Source organism: Simochromis diagramma, unplaced genomic scaffold (genome assembly GCF_900408965.1).
Source record: "Simochromis diagramma unplaced genomic scaffold, fSimDia1.1 OVJJ01000387.1, whole genome shotgun sequence".
In the NCBI taxonomy this organism is placed as follows: domain Eukaryota; kingdom Metazoa; phylum Chordata; class Actinopteri; order Cichliformes; family Cichlidae; genus Simochromis; species Simochromis diagramma.
The window spans coordinates 3,963,796-3,983,694 of NW_024387152.1; the positions used below are offsets into that span (position 1 = coordinate 3,963,796).

At 40.8% G+C, this 19,899-nt stretch overlaps 1 protein-coding gene across 1 annotated transcript; it reads left to right on the top strand.

Moving 5' to 3' along the window:
• The first annotated feature begins 1,309 nt into the window (after positions 1–1,309).
• gnai3 (guanine nucleotide binding protein (G protein), alpha inhibiting activity polypeptide 3) lies at positions 1,310–18,451 on the top strand. Its single transcript, XM_040047784.1, has 9 exons — positions 1,310–1,985; positions 8,602–8,644; positions 9,063–9,204; positions 9,288–9,445; positions 10,343–10,471; positions 15,075–15,204; positions 15,696–15,849; positions 16,216–16,425; positions 17,648–18,451. Exons 1-8 carry the CDS (start codon positions 1,868–1,870, stop codon positions 16,404–16,406), a joined length of 1,065 nt encoding a protein of 354 aa, XP_039903718.1. The 5' UTR covers positions 1,310–1,867; the 3' UTR covers positions 16,407–16,425; positions 17,648–18,451.
• Positions 18,452–19,899: the final 1,448 nt, after the last annotated feature.

Genomic DNA, 19,899 nt, shown 5'->3' on the forward strand with positions numbered 1-19,899 from the left:
CCCCATTGGACAGAGAGACTCATAGCTTTAATGTCGAGCAGCAGCGGGAGCCTCCTGCAGTGCACAGAAACAGTTCAAACAGCCTGACCTTTCGATAGGCTACAACACGCCCAGTGAAAGTGCCCAAGGACTGATGCCAACATCAAGTCAATGTGACATGATGGCAGCATCCCACACCTGCACCCAGTGGCCCACCGTCAGTGGGTGTAGTAACGAATTGCCTCTTATAAACCAAACATTTAAACCGAGGCCTATGAGCCTCTAAGCTCTGACAAACAGGCTCACAGCTACTAAAAAACAAAGTGTAGGTCAAACAAGAGCTCACACGAATTTCTCACTTACTTCCCAATCCTGACTTCCCTGAAATCAGCTGTTGCCCTGGTAACCTGTGCTGATGACAGTGGTGTGAAGTTTGTTTGGCAGCAGGAGCTGGGGAAAAAACGATATTTTATAAAAGGTTATTGCATCATTTATAAAAAACAAAACAAAACAACCAAACATTAAATTGTCCCTCTTAAAATACATGTCACATATAAAATTATTCTTAGAATGGCACCTATGTTTTTTTAAATAGTCTTTTAAAAAGGTGGTAGACATAAAATTCTAATTATCTTTGGTTGCATTAGGACACGACAAAGAAAGAAAAAGGTTAGTCCACTGACATAAGTGAGCCGCAGTTCTTTTAAATTACTGATACCAGTAAATATTATCTGCTTCCAAATGTAGTGAACTTTTTAACTGCTGAGATTTCACAACAAAAGGGTCAATGAGCTAATCCAGATGGAGATAAAAATGACCAGGATTGTCACATCAATCCAACAAACATAAAACACTGGATACATCTCTGTCACTAATTTCACTTATTTAACGTGTAAAATCTTAATTCTAAACATTGTGTACTTAGCTTAACTCTGCTAATACTGCTGCATTTTACCGTTCCGATAATAAACGCGCACGAACCTCCAGGCTCATTGAATCCAACAAAGGTGTGCCCCCAAACTATTTCCTGTTCAAAAAGTCAAATATCTAATAGCTGGAGGAAACCGTTTTTTGAGCCCCTCAACCTCTCTGGGCAGGCACAATATCATACAGACTGAATAAAGGTTAATTGAATTCCGCATTTCAATGCGCTTCATTCGTGAGTCCCCAGAGGGCGCAGTCACACCACACAAAACTCTCCTGCCTGTACTTCAGAATGAGCTACAGAGAAAACTTGCAGATAACCTTCACGTGGTCTAAACATTACAGCTCAAAGCTTTAAGAATTAGACTACGTTTATTTAGACGAGCATTACTTCTGGGAACACAGGCAGAAATAGGCTACATAGCAGGTTGAATGGAGTTGACTACATTTCCCGTCAGCCCCGTGGTGAGCGTCAATTTTCCCTTTTCAGCAGGGTTTTCTTGGTCCGCAGCTGGATCAGCTGGTTGGACGCTCCGCTGTGCGGCAGTCACTTTTTGGGGGGCGAAAAAGAACATTTGGTAGTTTTTATTGGACTTTTTCACCGGAAACGCTGGATTTGGCTCCTGATTTTCACACAGTTTTCATAGTTACTTTCTTTCTTTTTATTTATATGATTTTAGTGCCGATAAATTGGATTAAAGTATTTTATGATTTGAAAAGTTATATTTGATAGTCTCCTGGTAGTGAATGGCCTGGAGCTGTGCGAGCTCAGCAGCATCAGACTGTGGGTTTAGTTGGACTGAGGCTCCTGTGCCAACGCCTTTCCCCCCCTCTCTCTCTCGGCTTCGCCCTGCGTTGGGGAACTTCAGCTCACGCCGAGCTCAGAGCTCGTTGGACGGTGTTTTCAACTTATGAGCTGCTGAAACCACAGTCCGTCGCCTAAGAATTAGTTTGAAGGAAAAAAATGGGGTGCACGATCAGCGCCGAGGACAAAGCTGCGGTGGAGAGGAGTAAAATGATTGATAAAAACCTGCGAGAAGACAGAGACAAATCCTCCAAAGAAGTGAAACTACTTTTACTCGGTATGAACTTTATTTACAGTCTCTCTCTCTTTTTTTTATGTACAGCAGATGTTGTGTCATCACACGACTGTATGAGAAGTCCACTTTTAATATTCACTTCTTTAGTGTGGGATCGTTTTAGGTTTTAGGTTGACTCCAAACACTCCTCCCTCCCCCTCCTCCTGTCAGCTTTAAGCAGCTGCGGCTCATCGCTTCTCCTCTTCCTTCAGAAGTAAACCAGATGTTGGTGGTGAGAGGGCAAATGCAAGTCCTTAGCCACCTCATTGGTTTTCAGTCTGTGTTGCATTGCTGAAATTGGGAGTACTTGCCCAGAGCTGACAAGTGTTGTCGCTTGCCTCGGGTCTGTTTTACATCAGTGCTTACAGATTTAGAGCTGCAGGTAAAAGCTGGTCTGGGGTCAGTCTGTTCTGGTACTTGAGAACAAGTGCATTTAAAATGAATTGTATTGGAGCTTCTGAAAGAGCTGAGCTTGACATTATCACAAGTTCATGGACAAAAGTGTCCACCTGTGATGAGCTGTGCTGCACTGGCAATCTGTGCATACAGCCTGCAGCCACACCAAGACTGATATGCCTGCATATGCAGTTAAATGAATGAGCAACCCAATCAGTTAATCCGCTCATTATTTAAGGTCTGCATATTTTTAGTGTTCTTCACCTTAGTCATTTCTAAATGTAGTAATTTAACTTCTTTTAGAATCGTTTTGTGTTTAGCCAAAGCAGTTTGTTGCTGTGGTGAATTTCAGGCAGAGAAAAAAAGTCAGGCCTTATCTTCACAGTGTGTGCAGATTTCAGCATGCTATAACTGTATGCTGTATTGTTACACTGTCACTGTGGGTGTGGGGTATTAAATTAGCCCAGTCTAACAAGGCTTAGTGTTTTTATTCTCTGTGCCTGTGGATGTATTTCATGGTGTAAATGTGTAAGAACAGAGAAAGATCCTATAATTGAATATGATGTCTGTTAAAATATTCATGTAAATACCATCGGACTTGCCTAAACTTGAGACAACAGGGTAGATTCTTTTGTTTTCCATTCTGGAAAAAGAAGGAGAACATCAACATCAAAAAGCTCCATTAAAATTTTATGGTCTGTTGATCTGGGCCTGCCCAGATTTGTGGTATTTTGTTTCTAAACTGAGCAGAGAGACGACTCCGTGATATTTTTTGTGCCATCTGTTGTTTAAAACAACAAAAAAAGACTTATCAGTGCAGAAAGTGAACCAACCAGACACTTAAACATCCTTTACTGTGTTTGACCTTGCCTGAAGTATTAGTATAACAGAAAATATCATATCGTAAACGCTCCCAGATGAGCAGCATATTAACTTTGCTGTTCACACTCATACTGAATGCTAATCGCTGTCATTTCAATATAATGAACTATATGTGAAGATGATCACAAGAATATGATACAGAGATTTAGGAATGGGCGTAAACCAAAGCAGAAGAAGAGTTATGGGTCGTAAAACTAAAGGAGAGAGGTGGAAGATGTTGTTTGTCACTATATGAGACCGCTGTCTAACACACAGTTTTATTCACGTAACAATATCATACGTAACATACCATTCTTTGGGTACACTTTGCTAGTAGCAGGTATAATCTCCTGTTTTAACTCTTCATGCCACAGATTCAACAAGGTGCTAAAAAAACATTCCACAGGGATTTTGGTTCACATTGACATGACAGCATCACACAGTTAGTTGCTGCAGATTTGTCGGCTGCACATTCATGATGTAAATCTTCCTCCACGTCCCAAAGGTGCTCTGTTGGATTGAGATGCGCAGACTGTGGAGGCCATTTGAGTGCAGTGATCATTGTTATGTTCAAGAAACCACTTTGAGATGATTTGAGCTTTGTGAAATGACCTGGGGCGTTATTCTGCTGGAATGACCAATCAGAAGATTTGTACACCGTGGTCATAATGGCATGGATAGAGTCAGCCACTGTACTCAGGAAGGCTGTCGCGTTTAAACAAGTGTGAAAAAAAGTGTGTCAAATTCTGACCTTACTGTCTGAATGTTGCAGCACAAATTAAGACTCATCATCATTTTTCCAAACTTTTATTGTGCAATTTTGGTTAGGTCGTATGACTCGTAGCCTCAAGTTCCTGTTCTTAGCTGACAGGAACGGCACCCGCATTGGTGTTACGCTGCTGTAGCCCATCTGCTTCAAGGTACAACATGTTGTGTATCCAAACGTGCTCTTCTGCATACCTTGATTGTATCCAGTGATTATTTGAGTTACTTTTGAGTTGCTTTTCTTATCAGCTCTAAACAGTCTGACCTTTCTCCTCTGACCTTTTGTATCAACAAAGCATTTTAGCCCAGAGAGCTGCCACTCACTGGATATTTTCTCTTTTTTGGGCAATGCTCTGTAAACCCTAGAGATCATCGTGAAGGAAAATCCCAGTAGATCGGCAGTTTCTGAAACACTCAGACCAGCCAGTCTGGCACCAACAACCATGCATGACGTTCAGAGTCACTTAAACAACCTTTCTTCTCTATCCTGATTCGCAGTTTGAGTGTCAGCAGGTCATTTTGATCATATCTGTGTGCCTAAATGCATTGACTTCTTGCCATGTGATCAGCTGATTAGATATTTTTGTTAAAGAGCAAAGTGGCCAGTGAGTGTTAATTTCGTCACGCAGCAGGATGCCAGAACATAGCGCTGTTCGGAAATTACACAGTTTTTAATGATGGTGGAAAATCTCCTCATAAAACTGTAGAAAGTGTTTATTCATGATTCAGCTTTGACAGTTCAGAGGAACAAATGAATTTGTCAATTACTGTAACTGTGGTGGTAAATCAGAAAGATAATCAAAGGTAAAGATATTGTCCGTGATTTTTTTTTTTGGAGAGACAAAGTGTAACGTAATACCCTGAAATAACGTTTTGTTTTTTAGGCACCACCCACTTAACCTCACTTAACATGAATATTTTCCACTAACAGGAACTGCACTGTGTGAACATTTGCGGTTGTTGATCAAGACTGAGATGATTTTCATGCTTCTCTATCTGATTTCCTGCTTTTCCCCCCCTTGTTTGTGTTCTGGGTCACATTCTGGATAGAGGCATTTTTCTCACAATGAGGCAGCTTTTCCATCAGTGTGCTGTCCTTTGTGTCTGCAATGATTTTTTGTACCTTGATTTAAAAGATAAGACAGAACTAAACTCTGCCAGTAAATCTACTTACTGTATTTTTTGAGCCATTACTGCCCACAAGTGTTAGGTTACCTTTTATTTTTTCTCCACTGTTAGGTTAATAGACTACAGCATGGCTGTTGTTTGGGAAAAAATAAAGCTGCTAGGTTAAAAATAGATTCCACATGAAGTCACATATGTGGGTTTTGGATACACACAAATCCTACCAGCAGATATACGAGGATTGACTTCAGGTGGAAAAATGTGGCGCTATAATACTAAATTCAGGCAAAACTCTTACTGTATGGAAAGATTTATTGTCAAATTTTGACCTCAGAGATTTTTCCAGGCAGTGCCCTTCACTCCCTGTCTGTACGGGAAGAGGAGAGTTCATGGGAAGAACAAAGAGGACTTCAGCTGCTGTGCTTTATTCAAAACCACAAAACTTTAGAGCCAGCTAACCCATCCAATGAACAGTCTCCTATTTGACCACAAACAATGATTCATAAATTTGTTTTAAAAAAATCTGCATTTCAGATTGTTAAATGAGGCTTGGTTTGGAGTCTAATTCCTGCCTGTGTTTCTGGCTCCCTGTGTAAAGTTGGTTTTTTAATTGGCAGCAGGCCATGGTTGACAATCAGCCAAAAATGCCATGAATGAGAGAACTGGTTGCTGACAGAACTGAGAAGTGGGATCAACACACTTTGTCTTCTCCCCTCTGTCTGATGAGCCCGATGAGCATAAATCTCTCTGGCTGCTGACAGCTTAACCAAAGAATTCATGGATTTTATTCTTGCTGACCGTCCATCTGAACACGATACTGTATTCTGAGCCTCCTTGACAAACTTCATCTGCTGTAGATTCCTGACTGGCAATGGGAATGTGTCTCATTTTGAGGGATTCATTGTGTTAAGACAATGTAGCTTACTGGGTGTTTTAACCTCCTAAGACCCGAACTCTTCCATTGCATGCATTTTTAATTTCTCTTTGATTTTTGGGCTGATTGGGACCTGATGAATGTAAAAACAAACAATTACCAGATTTTTTTTTACCTACTTTTTGTTTCTAAGAAAATGAGAGCCACAAATGAGGATATTAGTTTAAAATTTTGATAGAACAGTAGCCGTATAATAAAACGTGATTGAAACATGTTTAGATGAAGTAAGTTGAGCTCTTGGAATATTTTAATCCTTCACAATTTTGTCATTTTATTTCAACACTATTCAATAACCTTTACCACAGTACTACTTGATCACTTAAATACTACATGTTGACTTCATATTACATAATGTTCAACAAAGTCTAGAGTCTGGTTAACATAAAAGTTGAATCGGTCTACAACAACTAACATCCTCCTATATCCTGGTTGCAGGGGGGCTAGGTTACGAGGCATGGTACACACTGGACAGCTCACCAGTGAATCACATAGAGACAAACAACCGTTTGCATTAACATTTATGGTGAATTTAGAATCACCAATCAACCTAAGCTAACTCTTGTAACTGCATGACTTTTAACTGTGGGAGGACACCAGAATACCCAGAGAGAAATCGGTGCAAACTAGCCATATTGTGGATTTGAACCCAGGACCTTCTTACTGTGAGGCAACAGCGCTAACCACCATGTCACCAATCCAGGCTGGACATAAGTAGGAAAGCTATGATTTAAAGGCTTGATGCAGAATTTTCTGTACGTTTTTGTCCTTGACATGCAGGTTAAAACACAATAAAAAGCAATAGCATACACGTTGTGTGTGTGTGTGTGTGTAGTTGTCTGCCTCTTGTAACTCTAGTGATTTTCTCCAAAAGTTGATTCTGTTCATCTGGACGTAGCGTTTTGTGGGAGAAACATTTCGTCACTCATCCCACAAAACGCTACGTCCAGATGAACAGAATCATCTTTTGGAGATTTACTTTCCTGGATGACTGAGAATGCATCAAGACGTTCTAGTGATTTTCCTGCAGTTTGAAATCTCATGTGATCTTGTTAATTTCATGAGTCCAGCAACTAACCACTCTTACTAGATTGTATCAGGTCATCTCAACAAGAACAAATTAAGTTGTTGAATTTCGTACACATCCTACATGATTTAATTACGTTCAAGATAGAAACATGAAAATTTTGTGTTCAAATTACAAGGTAGACTTTTTTTAATGTAACAACCACCCAATTTACTTCTTTCGGTTTACCAAAAAAAGTAGAGGCAGCTGTTCGACTTGACTGAGATGGATGCCTTCCTCAAACCACGATCCAAAGCGTGCAAGACTGAAATCCCTTGCAGTGTCGCAAGATTTAACATTGCTTTAATTTTATTGACTTACTTCACTCGAACATGATATGAACAATTTAATCTACCCGCTCTGCATATTATGTAGTTTCTACACTATATAGTTACACTTAACTTTAAACCATGAGGCAATTGTGTTAAATACACGCAAGATGCTTACATAAATCCAAGAGCTGGCCAATCCCTTTTTTTCAGTGTAACATGTGTAAGAACAGGTGCAGTCAGCTTTAAAAAGCAGGAAAAGGTGGATCTAGGTGACTGAATAATGTTCGTCTATGTATGTATGTATCTATGTATCTATCTATCTATCTATCTATCTAATATAAAAAAGAGAAAAGGATCATCCCCTCTCATACTGCAACATTGGATTTGAGCCAGAAAACAAGTTTATGTTTGTTATTGGAGGGGATGGGGGGGTTCAACTTGCTGACATCCTGTTTGATTCATATTCTGTATTTTTATGGCCTAACTGCTCTCAAACGCCCAGACCAGCGTGATATCTGGGGCTGTCTCTCCAGTGGAAAAACACAGTCTCAGCCAGAAGCGTGACAACTGTTTCCTGTTTGGGTGATTATTGTAGAAATACTATAATGATTGCTCATGTGAAATCCCTCCCTACTCATCATCATTACGGTATCATTTATTATAATGGAAGCTCGGTGCGGCTTTGACATCACCACTGCCATCAGTTCATTGTTTGTCGCAGATTCCCACTATTTTGAATCAAGTGCACCAGCTCATCGAACGACTCACTGTGCTCGTTCACTGTTATCTGGGCTATTACGGTTTGCAGTAAGCAGTTAGCGTCTCATTCCTCTACATGTCGTTGGTGACTGTCTATTTCCGGTGATGAAAGAAAATTGAATGTGCTCACGCTGAGAAACTGCTGAGTGGTGCAGCCAGTTGATTTCGAGCAAGTGAGTACTACATGACTCTTTGCACTCCCCCCAGGGTCCAGTTTGGTTTCTGAAATTCATCACAAAGAAGCTTTTTTCCTGGTGGTATTGGTGCAAACATGCCACACACTGTGGGATGTATGATTAAATGAGATGGGATTAAGTTCAGCTGTTATGAAAAGCTGGTGTGATCCATGTGACAGGGGACTAGACTGTAAGACATTCTGTAGTAGCTTTCGTGTTTGTATTTATTTATTTGTTTGCCTTCAGTAAATACTGTCCATTTTTGCAGGTGCTGGAGAATCTGGGAAAAGCACAATAGTTAAGCAGATGAAGTAAGTTACAACTTGTGTATCAAACGCCTTCTTCCTGGAAGAAACCTTTATTTATTTATTTATTATTTTTCTACATTGGTGAAAGACAGTCCCAGCTCCTCGTATAGCTGCAGCACATTTTTATGGGAAAGCAGATCTGGAGCCTCATTGCGCTCCACTCAGGGCCTTTGTGAATAACATTTTAAACAATGGCTTCAGAGGCCGGTTGTAGCCTGGCAGGGCCTGAATAGAGCCCCCCAGTTCCCACATTAGCCATGCTGTATGCTCAGTGAAGCTCAAATTCCAGCATTAACGACAGTACAAGCATTAAACTTTCCTAATGTGCAATTTGCCCCACATTTGTTAAGGCCACATTGTTAACACTGTCAAATATTTACACGAGCTCTAAAATCCTGTTTGGATTTTGTGTCTGTGTCAGGATCATTCATGAAGATGGCTACTCAGAAGAGGAGTGCAAGCAGTACAAAGTGGTCGTGTACAGCAACACCATCCAGTCCATCATGGCCATCATCAGGGCAATGGGCCAGTTGAAGATAGATTTCGGAGACGAGGCGCGAGCGGTAAGCTAACTGCACTGGGTCGACATAAAAGATGACGTTCAAAGAGAGAATTTTACGATGTGAGCAGTTATTCGTGTTGCCAGGATGACGCTCGCCAGCTGTTTGCCCTGGCGAGTTCAGCAGACGAAGGGGTGATGTCCGCAGAGCTGACCAGCGTGATCCAGAGGCTGTGGAGCGATGCTGGAGTTCAGGCCTGCTTCGATCGATCTCGAGAGTACCAGCTCAACGACTCGGCTGCATAGTGAGCACTCACTTCTCCACATAGATATTAGATGAGCTGACACACAGATGACTGCAGTCATAACACAGTCATTATAAATCGGTTTCTCAAGAAAAGTTTTATCATTGCGTTTTCTTCGTCACCTGGAGTGTGACAGCTTTGACTAAAAGCTGCTCTCCTGCTTCATGTTTGAAACACAGAAAGGCAAGATGTGTCTTGTTCCTCGAAGTCCTGTGTCGGCTTGTTGCACAACGGACTGCATTCCTGAAACAGGGCGAGAAACGAAGGGGAAACAGGCAAATGGAAATTGCAGCCCTCCGCTTAAAGGCATTTGGGCAAAACAGTTTGTTATTAAAGTGAAACTCAGAATGAGAACACCTGATGGGAAGTTTGAGCTAAATATAGCTTAGACTTTAATTACCAATCAGACGAGGATAAAGCTCAAGGTTCTTTTGTGCTTCTGTAGCGTTTATATCACACTCGTCCTGAAAAGAAAACGTAGCGTAGCTTAGCGTGAAGGACACACTCTCTTTGTTGTCTAAACAGGCGGGCTGTCATGACTATGTGTCCACACTATGAGAAAAGAAGAGCCTGTAGAGTTAGACTGTTTATACTCAACCCAAAAGGAGCCAGTGTTTATCATCCACGAAAATATGAGCCCATATTTAGTATCATTTTGTGGCGTCCTCAGATGTGTGCATGCAGGATGATCTCCGCATGACCAAACATTTGTTACTCTGCATTAAACTAGCATTTTGGAAATATTTGGCTATGTCAATAAAATAAAAAACAAACAAACAAACATATCATATGTATGTACAGATTTTCAGCAGAGTATTCAGCAGATTCTGTTGTGGAAAGCCTAAAAATGTATTTTACACCCTGCTGAATGCATACTACTTTTTTTCTGTCCCTCAGCTACCTGAACGAAATGGAGAGAATCTGCCAGACAGATTACATCCCAACTCAGCAGGATGTTTTGCGCACACGTGTGAAGACCACCGGGATCGTTGAAACTCACTTCACGTTCAAAGAACTCAACTTCAAGTTAGTACAGCTTCATATTGCTCACAAAGGACCTCCTTTGGGCGACTTATTGAGCAGCCCTTGTCTATACTGGTTTACTATATTTATAAACATTTACCTAGATGTCTTCATTGTAGACTCAACAGAGCAGTTCCCAACACAGAGAGCGGATTCTACTTCAGGAAATAAGGACTATTTTTAGGCTTTTCTTGTTTATGTTTTTTATGTAAATTGTAATGGTCGAGTGCAAAAAGACTTCCCTGTGTGAAACAGTTACATAACACAAAAAGTATTTGTGTTAATTAAAGAGAGCAATGCCCTGTACACTTCACAATTCATCCTGCTATTTCAATCAACAATCACATCATCAGTAAACACTAGTGGGCTTGTTCCAGCGGCACCCGTACATGCCCATGCCATAACACTGCCTCCACTCTGTTTGACAGAGGATGTTTTATGTTTCTCTCCATACTTTTTTCTTCCCATCATTCTGGGACAAGTTGATCCTGTTTTCATCTGTCCAGAATTTGTTTCCTGGCAAAGTCTGTTCTGCTCTTCATGTTCTTGAGTGTAACCAGTGGTTTGCACCTTGTTGTAAACCCTCTGTTTTTCCATTCTTAAAGGTGTCTCTCAATTGTAGACCTTGACAGCTAGCTCGTTAAAAGTGTTGCTGACCTGTTTAGATGTTGCCAAATGTTTGGTTTTTTTACCATGGAAATAACTCTGTCATTGTGCACTTTAGTTGTGACCTGTTTCAGGTCTTTTGGTGTCGCTGAGCTGGCCAGTCCGTTCCTTTTTTTTACAAATAAAAAGGCTCGCTTTGATCCTATATCTGTATAATAATAATTACAACAACAACAACAATAATAACAATAATAATAATAATAATAATACATTTTATTTAAAAGTGCCTTTCAAAACACTCAAGGACACTTTACAGAACAAATAAGACAAGCATAAAAACAGGAAATGAGCACATTTCGATATTTTTTCGATACAAAAAAACGTTCATGCCTTTTTGTCATTTATTAAATTCTCACGGCACATTCCGCACCACATCTCTGTGCGTTCATCATTTGTTTGAAGCCAGCTCACCTCCTGCAACTACTTTTCCGAGAATACGTGCTTCTTTTGTGGTTCGGACTCCTTCTGACATTTCTTTGGAGGTGGAGGAACATCACAGTAATTGCTTAAAGGAGCTTGCTTCTTCGACATCTTTAAGAGTTCTAAACAAATGTCTGTCCTCCTCCTGAAAATCTTATGTATGCAAACACGCGTTGCAACTTCTTATCTTGTGCCCGTTTTTTATTTTGACAGCGAATGCGCACCTGCGGACCACTTATGTGCAGCCCTGGTTATTTCGCTTGTCATATTGCAGCCACAGAAATTCTTCTGTCCATGAAACCATAAAGCTGCACTTTCTTTTTGCCTTATAGTCTGATTTGTCATAACTTTTCCGTTTTGTGGTGAGCTTTTCTTTGGCTGTCACTTCTTCACCCTGACCTGTCTTATTTGGCTCAGCAGAACTAAAATATTGTGGCGAGCTCAGACAAGGAGGAGACGAAGGTATCGTTTGGTCTTGCTTCCCGTGAGCTAGCCAGGGAGCACAGCCGTTTATTGACATCTGCAGAAGAACACTGCCGCTAGCTAACTGCTCAGCGCGGCAACAGCACAGCAACAACAACACACAGGGCGCCCTCTGACCCCGGAAGGACACACCGTCGCAGCGAGAGGGCGTCACCCGTCTCTATGGCAACATAAACAAAACATAACTGTACAAACAGAACCCCGAACAGCCCTGACCCGCTACATAGCCCCCACCTAAGGGGTCAGTCGTCCCCGACGACAGTGCAGCCTAGGCGGAGTAGTCGAACGCAGATTCACTGAGTGCAGGGCAAGCTAGCGAGACAGAAGTTAAGCTCGCCTTGCAACATGGCAAATTGAACCTCCCCCACCCTCATTCAGATCTGGGGTTTGGAACTATTTTGGTTTTCATGTGACGTATGACCCTGAAGGTAAGCGTGTCATGGACTAAAGTAAAACAGTATGTTGGATGTGCCACGCAATGCTCAATTACATGGGTGGGAGCTAGTGTGTTAGCGCAGTTAGCTCGTTAACGTGTTGGCTGTCCAGCCCCATGCATGGGCGATCTGCGGTAGCTCGTTAAGGGAGATTTGCCGTGTTGTGGCGTTAACGTCATTTCAACGAGATTTACGCTGACAGCACTAGTGGGAACACAACAAATATGACTGTACATTTACGCTGACATCATCCTAGTGCAAAGACAAGTGGATAGCAGACAAAAACAACAAGCACGCATGCTACAAACTTTACCCGAGTCATTTAGGTAGCCGTTAGCACATGATTCTTCTTATGGGGACCTGATATGTTTAATATGCTGCTGAGAATATAGCCCAGAAGAAGCATATAGTATAGCTTTTATTTTGGAAAGAGCCATTTCTCTGTAATAAACTCTCTTTTCCAAAGATGAGTGATTCCTCAATCAGATACAGGGCTCGCAAAATCGCCTGCCCGATGTCCCGGGGCTAGCGATTTTTCCAGTCGGGCTACCAAAATCTATCTCTGCTCTGCCCGTCGGGCTATTGTAGGAAGGAAAAATATATGTCAATGCTTTTGCATTCTTTCGGAAATGTAGCTGGGTAATTGTGTCATTGGCATCGGTGAGCCACTGCCAATATGTGACATATTGAAAGCGCGTTTGAATTTGCGCTTGTTTTTTGCTTTCACTTTGCAATCCCGTGAACTGTGTATAGAGAGCGACAGCACTGATTGGTGAGTGATGATAATTTGCGCACCAATTCCTCTGACATCATCTTATCAATCGTTAGCTTACTATGCCAAGTGAAATCTCCCGCAGCAAGCTTAAACATGTGAGAGGTTGATCGGGCAGAGAATCGCTGAGCGTTATGTGAGTGCATGTGTAAAAGCAGCAGGATACATATTGTAGCGGGTCAGGGCTGTTCGGGGTTCTGTTTGTACAGTTATGTTTTGTTTATGTTGCCATAGTGACGGGTGACGCCCTCTCGCTGCGACGGTGTGTCCTTCCGGGGTCAGAGGGCGCCCTGTGTGTTGTTGTTGTTGTTGTTGTTGTTGCTGTACTGTTGCCGCGTTGAGCAGTTAGCTAGCGGCAGTGTTCTTCTGCAGATGTCAATAAACGGCTGTGCTCCCTGGCTAGCTCACGGGAAGCAAGACCAAACGATACCTTCGTCTCCTCCTTGTCTGAGCTCGCCACAATATTTTAGTTCTGCTGAGCCAAATAAGACAGGTCAGGGTGAAGAAGTGACAGCCAAAGAAAAGCTCACCACAAAACGGAAAAGTTATGACAAATCAGACTATAAGGCTAAAAAAAAGTGCAGCTTTATGGTTTCATGGACAGAAGAATTTCTGTGGCTGCAATATGACAAGCGAAATAACCAGGGCTGCACATAAGTGGTCCGCAGGTGCGCATTCGCTGTCAAAATAAAAAACGGGCACAAGATAAGAAGTTGCAACGCGTGTTTGCATTCATAAGATTTTCAGGAGGAGGACAGACATTTGTTTAGAACTCTTAAAGATGTCGAAGAAGCTCCTTTAAGCAATTACTGTGATGTTCCTCCACCTCCAAAGAAATGTCAGAAGGAGTCCGAACCACAAAAGAAGCACGTATTCTCGGAAAAGTAGTTGCAGGAGGTGAGCTGGCTTCAAACAAATGATGAACGCACAGAGATGTGGTGCGGAATGTGCCGTGAAAATTTAATAAATGACAAATTAAAAAGGCATGAACATTTTTTGTATCAAAAAAATATCAAACCGTGACACCAAAGTATCGAACCGAACCGAACCGTAAATTTTGTGTATTGTTGCACCCCTAATATATATATATATATATATATATATATATATATATATGGGAACAGCTATCAAATCCGAGTTCAACACTTGGATTCAATTACACATCTTTTATGTGCTTAATTTGTTATAGAATAATGAGAGAACAGGCCTCACCTGGGAATGAAACGTCTTTGTAGTCACAGCATCAAAGATGCTCAAAAATAAAAATGCTGATAAAACACGATTGAAAAATAAAATTGCTTACTGGATGCTGTTTTCACAAAATCATAGACCTGGTTTCGACCTCTTACATAACTCACAAATGCTGCTGCTGTTGAGCTCAAGATGACCCACCTTTGTGGCTGTTAATGGAATTACATCGCTTCAGTCCTTTCACATTATTACATTATATAGCTCCTGTACTTATAAATATTGGTAAAACATTTAGTGTAATAGCCTTCCTGGCCTCCCTTCATTTGTAATCCCATAAAAATGCTCAGGATCTAAAAATGTGTAATCACTCGATTGGTGTTGAAAAACGCGGTGCTCTCTAATTTCATTTCGGCTTCAGCTGAAAATCGTAGTATAGATTAGGCTTGCCTCTCAGGGACTCAGGTGGAGAGAGAGGCACAGACATGAGATGTGAGAGTGCAGACATCAGCGTGCCCCATTTGTGTGTGTGTGTTGGTGCACATCCTTGTAGAAAACACACAAAAAGACATCACAACTGTAATATGAGCATGAAAGAGAATGTTTATGCAGTAACTGAATCTGTTTGCGCATGTGTACGCAGGATGTTTGATGTTGGAGGTCAGCGCTCAGAGAGAAAGAAGTGGATCCATTGTTTTGAGGGAGTCACTGCAATCATTTTCTGTGTGGCCCTCAGTGACTATGACCTCGTCTTGGCTGAGGATGAGGAAATGGTAAGTGCACTGTGAAGCGAACACTCCGATTCTGGTCCACTTTATAAATCATAAAGCATAGGGTTTTCTTGTTGGCACACTGTTGGCCTTTTTTACATATCTTATGATAGAAGGAAAGGGAAAGATTGCTTACATAAAATGTGCAGGTAAGCCGACACAGTGTGACAGTGAACTAGATTCTGTGGTTTGTCTGTGTCAGTGATTGGCTGCACTTTCTGCAAGCACAGTAAAGTACGCTATTGTTGGCCTACTTCACTGTTTGTACATGTGGTACATTTTGTTCATAACTCACACAGAGCCGTTGGTTCAGGTCAACATAACTAGCAAGGGGTGGACGCCAGCTGGCACTAACCGGCACCGTGCCAGTCGGGTTTCTCAGTGACGGGACCCTAAAAGCAAAGCAGATTGATGATATTCAGTTTGTGTCAGGTCAAGATGTCCTCTGCAAGAAATGCCAATTAGGGTCACAGTCACATCTGCTCTTTCCTCAGAACCGGATGCATGAGAGCATGAAGCTTTTCGACTCCATCTGCAACAACAAGTGGTTCACCCGCACCTCCATCATCCTTTTCCTCAATAAGAAAGACTTGTTTGAAGAGAAGATCACCAGAAGTCCCCTTACTATCTGCTACCCCGAGTACACTGGTGAGACAAACATTAGTTTATGGAAGGTCTTATATGGTGTAAGCTTTAATGTTTTGAGAAAATATTTATTGTATTTTTATTGTATTTTATGTATTTGCAGCATCCGAGCTGGGACTGTTTAACATGCTCTGTCTCTATATAAATATAAATATAAATATATATATATATAAAGTTTTAAGCTGTGGGTTGTCTTAAATAAGCTTTGGATATACTATACTCTTTTAAATAAGTGCATAATTGAACTAGACTGTTCCTAATCAGACAGTCTGTGTATGATGTTCTCTACAAAGAAAAACAGGTATAATTAGGTGATCCAGAGATCGTTAAGGGGATGTTTCTTAGACAATTTATTGTCTTTCACTGTAGGTGAGAGCACATACAAAGAGGCAGCAGATTATATCCAGTGCCAGTTTGAAGACTTGAATAAACGAAAGGACATCAAGGATATCTACACACACCGTACATGTGCGACAGACACCAAGAATGTGGAGTTTGTGTTCGACGCAGTAACTGATGTCATCATCAAGATCAACCTGACGGAGATTGGGCTCTACTGAAGCTACGGCTGCCTTTCAGGTCAGCATGCTGAGTTAATGCTTGAATATGAAGATAATCATTTGAAGATTTGAGGTAACTTTATTGATTATATGTATCCTCCTGGTACATTTGGATGGGCTGAGATTGGTGTATTCCTAAGTGCATCCATAGGTATAACATACAGGACCTTGAAAATTCTGTGCTGAGATAGGTTTGCAGTTCACTTTGCTTTGTACTTCATGACCTGGATAAGTTTCCTTCCAGATGAGCGCAGCAGACAATTTAAAAACTGATCTGGTAGACCGACGCCTTATAGCAATACAGTTTTTATATCTGAAAAAAATGCTGGTGGTTATATCCAGCTATCATGCACACACTCGCATAGATGATGGATGATGATGGATGCACTGAGTGCAAGTCAGCTGCAAATGCAAATGCAGTCAATAAATTCAAGGTCCAGCATCTTCCTCCAGTGGATCCTTCAGTCTGCTTGTGGATGTAAAGCAGTTTGGAGGAACCAGGGGTCAAACCCCTGCCTGTTACAAGCAGCTTATAAATGTTAATTTAAATTATATTATTTTGATGATAACCTTTTATTTTGGACATTGTGTGTGTGTGTATATATATATATATATATATATATATATATATATATACACACACAAATATGTGCACAAGCAAAATAGTCTGACATTAAGTTGGAAATGCAGTCCAATAAAGCTCGTACATACTTACTAATCTTACTAAATACTAATACTTAATACTAACACTTACTAAAAAGCATGTTTTACTTTTTTTTTACTGAATGATGTTTGCTTTAAGTTGCTGTGAGTCCACTGGAAAACTGTTCCACAGTCATGTTCCACAGTTTAGGGTAGGATTAGGGTATTTGTAGTTAAACATGCTGTGTTCTGTAGCCTTGAGTATGCTAGTTCTGGCAGGCTGCTTCTACCAGTAAACAGTTACTGTTGCCTCTGCAAGCCGCTTTGCAAACCTACCTCCTACATTTAGTGCTATTCGTGCCATTTCTGTCTGAATAAATGTCATGTCTGTTGTCACTGATGCTCGAACTGTTCTGGTTTGCTGTTGCTGCTCTCTCTCTTTCACCAGGTGCTTTCCATGTCTTTGTTTATACCTGCAGGGAGGTCCCAGAACAGAGCCATACTGCCTAATATAAATGACTGCTGATAGAACAACAATCCTATTTTTACTATAATGTTCCTGATTGAACTATTAATGATAGCTTTTCATTTCCCTGCAGGTTTCAGAACAATCAGGACTTCTGGGATCTTTTCTGCAGAGGGAAAATTCAAAAGTAGGCGTCACTAAGGACTACGCCGCAGGACCTAAACTGCGTTAACTTTGGGACTTGCAACTGTTATCACTTTTGTCTTAATAGATTTTTAAGATGTGGCGTGCTCTGAGAGGATGAAAGTGGGCAAAGCGTGTGAAATGATCCCTGTCATATTTAAGATCTTTGCATCACTCAGGCGGGTTTATAGTTTCGCTGTCATCTGCACAAGGACCAAAACTGACTGCCTGTTCATCAGATCCATCATTTCATTTCGCAGTTTTTATGGCTAGAATGTTTATTCTGTTCACCATCGTGTTGCGTTTTGTCTTAGCTGTGGCACATTACGTTACTAAATATTTGCATCTGTTGTATTTTATTTTTAATTTTTACTTTTAGTTATGGAGAATTTCCATTTTGGGGGGGATGCATGAATGACATATCTTATGTATAGTACAAAGTTTTTTGTGATTAGTTTGATGTCAAGCATAAAATATAAGCAGTTGGGTCAGGGATTAGTTAGCTGAAGTCTAAGGACCTCAGTAGCCACATCCATATCTGCATAGGTGTTTGTTTGTTTGTTTGTTTGTTTTATTTTAACATGAACACATTGTACTGAACATCTTTATTGAAATCAGTGAGTGAAGGGATTTGATTTTGATGTGCTGTTTTGTTTTTCATTGATCTTGCAACATAAATATTATGTAGCCTTTAAAAGGTCGATGTACCGTCTTGTGAATACTAGTAAAGAAATATAAAAACTAAACTGTGAAACTGGGATAATAGTTTGATGAAGGCATTTAGATGCACACAGTACATGAAGACTGAATACTTAGGAAGACTGCTGCTGTATATGCTGCAGTAGAGCACAGTCCTGCACAGCCTGGTCCCAAAAGCAAAGTTCATCAAAGGTTATTACTGATTGGCCACATGATTAAAGCCACTGAAGGTAAAGTGATGACATTTTCTGGTAAAACCTTGGATCCTGGGATTCATATAGATGCTATGTCAACATGTATCGCCTACCTAAAAACATTGCTGCAGACCAAGGACCAGCGTGCACCACCTAAATTATCCTTTGAGCCTCCAAACGTCTTAGAAGTTCACAACAATAAGCCTGATTCAAAAAGGACCCACCCTGCAGTCTACAGGACCCAAAGAACACCATAATACATCTGCAGATGCCTTATGTCCAGTGTGTCAGAGCTGTACATTGTTAGGCAGGTGTCTGATGGACGTATAGCTCACTTGAAATCTGAGCAGTTGTACTGGCCCTGTTTTAACCTCATAGCTCAAAGCTGTCTGGCTGTTCTTCTGGTTTAAAACAAAATAACAGGCAACACTAACCAGATGCTATCCACTGTAAACCATATAGTCATATTCTCACCGAAACAGAGCAGAGACTGAGGTCATTCAGGTTGGAAACAGTATTTTTAGACTTCGGCGACACATCTGTATGTTTGGAGCTGAGGGTCAGTGTGTTCCAGCTGCTGCACACAAAACAGCTCAAATTGTCTTTCTCTGCTGTCTCTGCTTGAGAGTAAAACCATGAAATAAACTCAAATGAGATGCAAGCTACGAGTCAACATGACAGCACACAGGAAAAGACTCTTTGAGCCAAAATGTGCAATTTTTTTGTGTTCAGTTTGCAGGATATAGGTTGTGACATTCTAAAACTTCATATATTATATTTTTTAAGAAGGCTTTGCGATGACTCACTCGTGTGTTTTTAATAGTTAATTTTTTTTTTTTTGCTTTATAGTTGAACATCACTTTGATCTTTTCCTTGGCTTTAGTGACAATGACATACAGATGAGGACAGAATTATTACCCCCCCCCCCCCCAGAGCAAGGAAGTTTTTAACACAGTTTCCAATACAGCTGCAGATGTTTATTATTTTACTTTGCACACAGAAACTAAATTATTTCACACAAACCAAAAACTACCAGAGTCTAAATTATAATCTTTCTCTAGGTTGTTCTTAGCATGCTACAGTCTTACTTGAAAGTGTCTCTTCTGCAGAAGTAGAATAGTTTTTGGTCTGCAGCCTTACAAGCCTCACATGCAGTGCATTCCTGTGCAGAGCTCTAGTGATTGTCTTAGTTGAGACTACAATTCCCAACTTGACTAAATCATTCATGAGTGTGTTGGCGGTTGTTCTGGGGTCTTTAGACACATTCCTCACTAGTTTTCTTTCCAGAGTCTTTGAAATCTTTTGCTTC

What these genes read in the sequence shown, in the direction of transcription:
- gnai3 (XM_040047784.1), top strand. Translation starts at nt 1,868, where the DNA reads ATGGGGTGCACGATCAGCGCCGAGGACAAAGCTGCGGTGGAGAGGAGT. An exon ending in AGTGAAACTACTTTTACTCG is followed by an intron (nt 1,986 to 8,601) that starts GTATGAACTTTA and finishes CCATTTTTGCAG; the next exon opens with GTGCTGGAGAATCTGGGAAA. An exon ending in TGGCTGAGGATGAGGAAATG is followed by an intron (nt 15,205 to 15,695) that starts GTAAGTGCACTG and finishes CTCTTTCCTCAG; the next exon opens with AACCGGATGCATGAGAGCAT.